We start from the raw sequence: 9,842 nt of genomic DNA on the forward strand, positions 1-9,842 counted from the left end.
TTTTTAAAATGATACAACTAATAAAAATAACATATACTTTCCGACTACAAATGTGCTATAACTGTATAGACGGTTATCAACTTGGTAGTTTCAATATACCTCATACATACACAAAAATATATAAGTTTATATATTTATACAAGTTTATATATTTATACAAGTTATAGAACTTGTATCTTAGCCTCATATATATGCATGTGTACACTATCTTAAGTTTTATCAACTGTTTAAACAAGTTTCTTACAGTTTTACGCTTACGCTTATCAATTATACTTATCTTCAATCCGTTTATTCGTATTTGTGGTTATTAATATATATATATATATATATATATATATATATATATATAAGGAAAAATTCAATAGAGATTCATTATTAATCAAGGAACCAAGGAACCGATCCAAAGCGTCGTTCACGATTTTTCGTCCTCTTTCCATAGAGATCCATGATTATATATAAAAAACGATTTTTTTTTTCGAAAAAAAACCCACTTAATTTTCTTAGTTTTTTTCAATATCTAAGTTTATTTTTATCAAAAAAAACTAATTATACCAAAAATATTAATTTTTTTTACTCTATTAATAAACATCAACACCGATTATTAAAAGAAAAAAAAAAAAAACTTGAATAGTGCAGATTCACACTATGAATGTAAACTGTATATATTTCAATTTTTAACATTCACAATATGAAAAATCTCGAACAGTTCAGATTCACATTGTGAATCTGAATTACTATTATACACACTGTGAATCTGAGAATGTTAAAAAAAACCTCGATCAGTGTAGATTCACACTGTGAATTTAAACTGTAAATATTTCAAATTTTAACATTCACAATGTGAAAAAGCTTCAATCAGTTCAGATTCATACTGTGAATCTGACTTATTATTATGCACACTGTGAATCTGATGAGGTTCATAATGTGAATCTGAATAAGTTTACAATATGAATCTGAACAGGTTCACAATGTGAATCTAAACTGAAATATCGTTTTTTTAACTTGAATATCAATCTATGTTTAAAAAGTACAAAAAATATGAATTTTGATATATTTATTAGTTTTTTCTATAAAAAAAATAGACCTTAACTTTTCATTAAAGAAAATGAAGTGGGTTTTTTTTCAAAAAAAAGTTTGTTTTTTATATATCATCATTGATCTTTATGGAAAAAAGACGAAAAATTGTGAACAACGGTATATTCGTTTTTTTTCCGATAAAAAACATGACCTAAAAAACTTTAAATGAAAAAAAGTGGTCGGTTTTTTTGTAAAGGATGGATTTTTTGGTATAATCCGGTGTGTGTGCGTCTAATGTAAAAGTGTACATCTATTGTATTGGTCGTTGATCGTTATGATTTTTGACGCTCACAATTAGTTCATTCGTTAATTATGGTTATCTATTAAACGTCATCCTATATATATATATATATATATATATATATATATATATATATATATATATATATATATATATATATAGGGTTAGGTTCATGTGAGACGGCCTAATTTTGTGAGACGCATTTTTTTTATTTTTATTTTTATTTTTTTTAGTTAATTCAAGTTCCGAAAATAATATTTAAAAAAATAATTTTTGGATTTTTCCATTTATTTTGCATTTTGAACTTATCTTTTAGAATATGTACAGTATAATATTCTATTAGAATATTTCACGTATTTTTCAAAAAAAATGAGATTTTTTTTTATTATTTTTTTTAGTTAATTTAAGTTCCGAAAATAATATTTAAAAAAATAATTTTTTAGATTTTTCCATTTATTTTGCATTTTAATATTTTTTAGAATATGTCAGTGTAATATTCTATTAGAATATTTCACGTATTTTTCAAAAAAAACGGGATTTTTTTTATTTTTTTATTTTTTTAATTCTTTTTTAGTTAATTCAAGTTCCGAAAATAATATTGAAAAAAAGAATTTTTGGATTTTTCCATTTATTTTGCATTTTAAAATTATTTTTAGATTTGGTCTTACGGTCTCACAAAATTAGAATAATCTCAAATGAACCTGAACCTATATATATATATATATATATATATATATATATATATATATATATATATATATATATATATATATTACACGTAAAAGGCTTTATGCCTCTTAATGAGAAATTATGTAATGTAACACCTTTGACAATTAACAACCGTCAAACATCGAGTTATAACTACGAAAAAACTATACTCAAGTTAAAAAACATTTAGTAAATAATTAATTAAGTGGGTAACCAACTATACCATTTGTACATATTTGGTCACATAAGTTTGTTTTGCTGCACTGGTAACCATTAAACTTGTTATTTTGCTTAAAACACACCACTATTACCTACAATAGCGGGTAAAACATGCTTTGGAGGTTTGAGTTTCACCTACAACGATATTACCGGTGCCATCTCCAAGTATCTTCTCTGGCCACCAAAATCAGAACATGAACTTACAGATGAAGATGATATTGTTTGCAGTTGTGTTCTGAAAATCGAAGTTAATGAAGATAAAGATGAACCCACGATTTCCTCCTCAGATTTGTGTTCCTAAAACAATTTCCTCGTTTAAATTTTCATTCCTGAAAATGAACACAGATGAAGATAAACATGAATACACAAAATCCCTAGCTTAAAAACTCTTTTTTTTTTGGTAAAAGATGAAATTGTTTGTAGTTGTGTTCCTAAAACCGAAGTTGATGAAGATAAAGATGAACCCTTGATCCCCCTCCTTTAGATTTGTGTTCCTGAAAATGAACTCAGATGAGGATAAACATGAACACACAAAAACCTTAGCTTCAAAACCCTACTACAAACGACAACTTTCAAAATCGAGTTTTGCACACAACTGCAAACGATTTCATCTTTCAAAACTCGATTTTTTCGGTAAACGATGGCAGATCTGGAGTTCTTCGTTAAATGAAATCAAGAACTCGTTTTTTTTTCGGATTTCCTAACTAGATTCTCAAACAACTCCATTTTAGAACATGTGTATCTGCAACACCCAAACTCGAACCTCAAGAAACCCTAAACAATTTTAAAAACCATTTGAATCTAGAGATTTCTGATCTCTGCAGAACAATGATGTGTGTGTTGGATGTGTTTCAAATGATAAAGAGAGAATTTGGGTTTAAGTTCTTGAGTTCTTTATCTTCCTCTTCAAAATTCAAAATTTCACACAAACACGGAGAACACACAGTTAGGTGTGTTTTGCGAGTTCATTTTCAGATTTTTGGGTTCGATTCCTAAACACACATACACTCATCTGATGTGTATGTATGTATGTGTTCATCACAGATCTTGAGTTCATGAAAAAAGATAAGAAAAAGAAAGGGGAGAATAGAAGCTGAAATAGCTTTGATGTATTTGTGTTCATCTTCGTTGGAAAATCATGAACGCCGGAGGCTCGCCGAAGAAGATGGTTGGATCATCATCGGATGTGTCAAATACGCCGAAAACCGGCTAAACCTCCGATAGCAGATCATAAGGATGTTATTTGAACAATTCAACAAAATCAATAAGAAAATATGGACAAAAAAAATTCAATGACTAATTGTGTAGAAATCAAGAAATATATTACTCTATTAAATCATTATCTTATTTTATAATCATTAAAGTATCTGTTAAAAGAAGTGGTATAAAAGTTTTTCTAAAGTTTATCACAAACAAAGTCCATATTATTTTGGATTAATAATGTAAGTTGGAAATCTTTTAAACCTTATTCACAAAAGCCAACAAGTTATATGGGCCAAAAGAATAGTGTATTTTAAATATAAAATAATGCTTTTTTGAATATTGAAGGAATATATATATTATAAGATTTTTCTGAAGTTGCATTTATTTCACTTCAATTTGTCACAAACCAAGTCCATATAAAGTACTATATTCTAGATCAATTGTATAAGTGAGAAATTTTTTAAATCTTATTCGCAAAAATCAACAAACTACATGGATCAAAAAAATTGTGTATTTTAACTATAACATTTTTCTTTTTTGAATTATTGAAGGAATATATATTAAGATTTTTTAAAATTACACTTATTTCTTTTATTTATCCATTTATCCATTGTGAAAATGCTATATTCCTTTTGAACGGCCACGCAAACGCGTGCGTCACGTTTTAAGACGCGCGTTTTCTTTTCGCCATTCACTGAACGAATTTTGAATTTTAAATATGCGTTTTACACTTTCAGGGGTATTTCTGTAATTATGACCAACCTTTATTCGAAAACCGACATACTGAGGGGCATTTATGGAAATCTAATCCAGTATGACAGGGATGTCCCCCTATATAAAGAGGAGTTCGGCTCAACAATCTTCATTCATTCTCGAAGTAAAAGAACTCATTTGTAAGCTACAGAAATTCGAATTAGGTTCTCTTCGATTCAAGTTTTCATAAAATAAAAATGGCAACAGAAGGAGTTGTGATCGGCTGCCACACCGTCGAGGAATGGGAGGAGCAGTTTCAGAAGCACGTCGGTTCTGAGAAATTGGTAACCCTAATCTACTTGTTATACTCCTCTGCTTAGAAATTAACCCTGTTTTCTTATATTGATTCACCTGTTATGCTTTCATTTCTGTTCTTTTTCTTGAATTCGATATCGGAAGTGTTGAATCTTAACCTTTTGAGTTTGTTCAGTAACCCGGTTGAGGTTTACCTTTAGTTTTTTTTTAATGCATCGATTAGACTATACAATCGGTTATTGACACATATGAGTTGTTAATGAATGGGTTTTCCCCTTTTAATCTCTCTTCCTTTTTTTTGGTCGTCTTGTGCCAATAGTTTTAGATTAAGTCATTCTTGATCAAATGAATAACTTGATGCCATATTTTTTTCTAGAAATTGAAATTTAGTGTACAAATCAAGATCTTGGACCTTAAATGGCATACTTTAACATTTGAACGGTGTTCTTGACAGGTGGTTGTAGATTTCACAGCCTCATGGTGTGGTCCTTGCCGTGTGATTGCACCAATTTTGGCTGAATTTGCTAAAAAGAAGCCCCATGTTACCTTCCTTAAGGTAGATGTGGATGAACTTGAGGTAAATTTCCTCCTATCATCTTTCATATTCGGATTGTTTCAGGGTTATTTTGGGTATTTAGAAATAAGCAATTTGTGTTTCTTGGTGTTACAGACCATAGCTCTGAAGTATTCGATTGAGGCAATGCCAACATTCCTGTTCCTCAAGAATGGAGAGATAGTGGACAAAGTTGTGGGTGCTAAGAAAGATGATCTCCATGCTTGCATTGTTAAGCATGAAGGAGATGCTGCTTCTTTAACTGTTTAATGTTAATGTAAAAGTCTACTCATGCTAAAACTCTTTAATCTTAGAAATTGTGTGTGTAAACCTTGTTTATAAATTGTGGTTTGATCTATATACATAAATGGAAGTTATTGTTGTTTCAAGATTAGGGCTTTAAGTTTAAGGGGTTTGGATTGTTTTTAGGAAATAAACTATTGGAAATGTCTTTAAATTGTCAAGAAGTAATAAAAAGTATTATAAAATGGAATAATTTTGGGATTTTATTTTAGGTGTTGTTTTTTTTTTGAGGTTGAGTGTTTAAGTCTTGTTTTAGGAGTAGGTTAGAAATATATTGTATTTGTTGTTAAAAAAAATAAAAAATAAAAACGAATACATTTTGTATCCAAGTCGTAGTTAACGTTGTATTCAAGTTGATTACAAACATACGTCATTCTTTTGAAATGATAACCAACTTTATAGCTCACAGGCCAAATTGTGAGTTTTGCTATTAATCTAATCCGAACATTAAATTTTATTGTGAATTTGTCATACATTTAGTTTATTCATAGAATATATTTTCTAGAGTCAATTACACGAATTGTCGGTGCTAAAATGCAAGTTCAGGCTTTATTTTCAAAAATTAATTTGAATTGTTTATCGTTCGATTAAAAGTTGCATGTTTATCCCTTGTTAGTTTGAATCTGCATGTTTCATCCCTTGCAAGATATGAAATGGCTATAACGTCTTTTTCAATTTATTTTTCATTTATTTTTTTATTATTAAACTTTTTTAATTAAATTTAATATTTATTTCTCTTTTGCTTTGCTAGAGAAAACTTAAACACCACCATTGAAAAAATGGAGCACCACTGGTGTCACAACCCGAAAATTTTTATTGGATTAGGTCAAACACATCAACTTAAGGTCAAACTTATAGGCTTCTAGACCGAGTATACGTAAGGGTTGCGTGTTAGGAAGCGAACCACGTAAGAACCAAAAGCCTAGAACAACATTTAAGCCATAAAACCTCAACAAGTGAGGTTCACGGCCAAGGACCATGTTCACGGCCGTAAACCCCTCTTAGGCCGTGAACTCATGGTATATAAATGAGTTTTAGCCACTTTTCCTTCACTTCTTCTCTTGGCCGTAAACCTCTCAAATTCTCTCAAGTATCATCCAACAAAGGCTCTCATTTCACCCTAAAAACGTAATTGTCTCATCTTTTCTTGTTGTTCCTCGAAAGCCCTTACCTTTCCATCTCAATTCATCATCTTTACATCACTTTTCCTCAAAGATCTTCAAGTTTGGGCCGTGAACCCTTCATGTGTTAATCATTTGGGCCGTGAACTCCCATTGGGTCGTGAACCATTCTTCAGTATTGCGTCGTGAACCTCCATTGGGTTGTGAACCATTCAAGCCCAACCATGAACTTCCTTGATTGGGTCGTGAACACCCCTTCAACCTCCTAACTTGCTTCTAACACTTCTTTGGTGAGTTATTCTTTCATCCTAGGTTGTTCCCCAATCACATTTGTAGTTAGATTCACTAATTTCATGCATATATGTATCAATATATGTCATTTAGGGCTCGTTTGTGCCTCAGGACTTCATTCGTGGAACTTATCATCCTTATTCGAATCTTCAGTTGAATCACCCACATAAGGTGAGTTCATACCCATATAATCTATCTTTTAAATGTTTTAAATGCTTTTAAAGGGGGGGGGGAATACAAGTTGAACACAATAGTATTGTGTTAATATTTTACCTGTGATAACCATCACATTAAAGGATTTCTTATGCTTTTGTAAGTGATCAAATCAATTCAAAAACTTTTTTAAAAAGATGTTACATTGTTGTTTATAAAACTCTGTTTTTAAAGTACATGCATAACTCAATAGATAATTGAGTATTTTCTACAAATCAGGGACAGTTCAAAACAAACATATTAGTAAACTATAATAGGTATAGTTTAGGGGTTCAGTTCATACTATAACAAGAACAGGAAGGAACATACTATAACAAGAACAGAAAGGTACATACTATAACGAGAACAATATAACAATAATGTGAAACCACTACTTCACGACATAGCAATATACTTGTCATGTCGCGTTTTGTAACCAGTCTCCTGGAGGGAGAGCGGGCATTGTGTGTATATATCTATACGGGACTGACAATCCCACATCCCGATTGTTAGCTACAGTCCGACAAACAAGCCAAGGGGTGACAAATGTCACATAGTTTCGACGCCACCAAGTCGTCGTGTTAAATACTAGTCAATCAGCATGGTTATAACCACATCACATTTTAACCTTAATTAACAAATTGGTTTTAAGGTAGTTAGTGCTTCAGTAGTTATTTTATACAACATTACTATACACTTTCATTTTCCCATTACATTCATATTGTGATATTCTCACATAAAAGGTAATTGTAACATACACGTTTTGAAATCGTGTTTTAAGTAAATAATATTATGAAATATTATGTGAATTTGAATGTTGAGTTCTAACAGATAGTTTTTACTAGAATTGAAGTAAAACTATGCTTAGAATCATTCATAAAGTATTGGAAGTCTTATGAGATTCCAATCAAATGTCAAATAGTGAAATTTAACGAAAATATAAAATTTGGAATAAGTAAAATTTTATTATTGAAAGTTGTAGATAATCTCGTTAGAAACATTTAGGCGAAATATCAAAATCCGAGTTATAACGAAGAAGTTATGACCAATCGAAGATTCGCGACAAAACCGACACGGTGCCGAATGACATAAAAAGTGAGTTTTTGATAAACTACATTTTAGCCTTAGTAATCTAAATGAAATTCGTAGTATTCGTTAAACCGAGAAGTTCAATAAAAAGAACGCCAAAATCTGACTTCGTATGAAGAAGTTATGATTTTTCGAAGTTTCAGCTTAGCAGTAGACAACTAAAAACTCGAATTTTAGATCGAGTGATTTTTAGCCGACACAACCTAAATGAGAATTGAAGGTGTTGTGATTTGTAGTACAATGGTAAAAAGTCTGACGAAAACAGACGTCGGATGAAGAAGTTATGAATTTTTAACGGATTTTCATGTCCCGGTCTGTTAAAAATAATAATATTGAAATTAAATTCAAAATTAGCCGACGAAGTCTAAACAAAAGTTGTAGAACATAATTTTAGCTACGCGTGCATATAAAGAACGTCAAAAACGGAGCTCGTATGCGAAAGTTATGATTTTCGCAAGTTTTTGGCACAAAAATCAAGAAAATGTGGAAAACCGGGAAATTTCGCTGAGTCATCTCGAACACGTCATCCCTCGCATGCGAGGCTTCCACGTGGCACCTCCTGATAGGACCGAGCTTCGCATGTCGTCTTCTGATTAGACCAAGTCCGCGGTCCACTCGCATTCGGACAGCCTCGCAGGAGACACCCCGCGGATGCTCCTCGGACACCCCTTCGCGTATGTGTCGCCTCCTGATTGGACCGAGGTTGCTGACCAATCCGATCCTCGCTCTGCTGTCACCTGTTCCGAGCCTCGCAGACAACTGTCCTCTCCCCCTCGCTTCGGATCCGAGGCTCGCACCTATATAAGGGGTGCGAGACATCCGGAGTAAATGTTAGAAATTTGCCACTTTTTACCCCTAAACTTATATTTCTTCTACTTCCACTTCCCCCGAAGCCCTGGTACTGATTTCAAAGCCCGAAACACGCCCCGAGACTCCCGAGAAGCCCGAAAAATTTATCTTTTCGGTTTTGAAGCTTTACCTTCGCAAAGCCCGGTTATCAAGAAAACTCCCGGTTTTCAACGAAGAAAGTGATATTTAGAGCCGAAGTGCTGCCCAAATTAATATTTTAGCCCCCAGTTATTTCACGGTGAGTTTAATATATAGGAACAATTTTATGTTATGTGTTATATGTGTTACGTGCTTTTCAGTGTTATTATTCCGAGTTGGTGTTATTTTTATTTGCTATTTTTTTTAGCAAAACAATACCTTTGACCATGTGATCAGTGAAAGGACTTAGATTCACATTGGTACTGGTATGTAGCCTCTGGCCATGTAGAACATGTCTCCGTAAGAGAATGATTTCTATTCTATGGTATTAGCAGAAGGTTAGACAAGGCTAGAAGCCTGAAATCTACCAAAATGTTAATCCGAAGTTGTATGTCTTCTGTGCCATTTGGGCCAAAGCTTTATTGATGTATATCAAGCATGAAAATTGTTATGTCTCATTGATTGTATATCTTTAAATCAAATCAATGATTGATATGGAATATTTGTCACATGATTCACATATGCCCTTGTTGTTCCTTGTTCCTCTTTGCTTCTGCCATATTAAAGTATATATATGGCATAACGTTATATTGTATCTATTTGTGACAACCCAAAAATTTCCGTTAGTTTTAACGTCGAAATTAGTTACGTCAAAAATTAGCCGAATTTATCCCGAAAATATTTTTGACCAGATTTAAACCCGTTGGAAAATTTTAATTAATATTCGTCAAGCGAAAATAAAAACACGTAAATAATCTTTCCATTTATTTGGAAAAAGTTTATTTTTATTTACGACCATTTAACCGGGTAAAAATTTAAACCCCATTAAACATAAGTATCGGGTAGTCGT

At 31.9% G+C, this 9,842-nt stretch overlaps 1 protein-coding gene across 1 annotated transcript; it reads left to right on the forward strand.

Annotated features, from left to right (window-relative positions):
* The first annotated feature begins 4,299 nt into the window (after window positions 1-4,299).
* LOC145103288 (thioredoxin H-type-like) lies at window positions 4,300-5,398 on the forward strand. Its single transcript, XM_079040840.1, has 3 exons — window positions 4,300-4,485; window positions 4,911-5,033; window positions 5,127-5,398. Exons 1-3 carry the CDS (start codon window positions 4,399-4,401, stop codon window positions 5,277-5,279), a joined length of 363 nt encoding a protein of 120 aa, XP_078896966.1. The 5' UTR covers window positions 4,300-4,398; the 3' UTR covers window positions 5,280-5,398.
* Window positions 5,399-9,842: the final 4,444 nt, after the last annotated feature.

Source organism: Lactuca serriola, chromosome 4, assembly GCF_051521515.1.
Source record: "Lactuca serriola cultivar US96UC23 chromosome 4, Lser_US96UC23_V15, whole genome shotgun sequence".
Lineage (NCBI taxonomy): Eukaryota > Viridiplantae > Streptophyta > Magnoliopsida > Asterales > Asteraceae > Lactuca > Lactuca serriola.

Bases quoted from the DNA above. Each gene is read 5' to 3' on its own strand.
- LOC145103288 (XM_079040840.1), top strand. From the start codon at position 4,399: ATGGCAACAGAAGGAGTTGTGATCGGCTGCCACACCGTCGAGGAATGG. The intron at 4,486-4,910 runs GTAACCCTAATC...TGTTCTTGACAG, and splicing joins ACGTCGGTTCTGAGAAATTG to GTGGTTGTAGATTTCACAGC. The intron at 5,034-5,126 runs GTAAATTTCCTC...TTGGTGTTACAG, and splicing joins TAGATGTGGATGAACTTGAG to ACCATAGCTCTGAAGTATTC.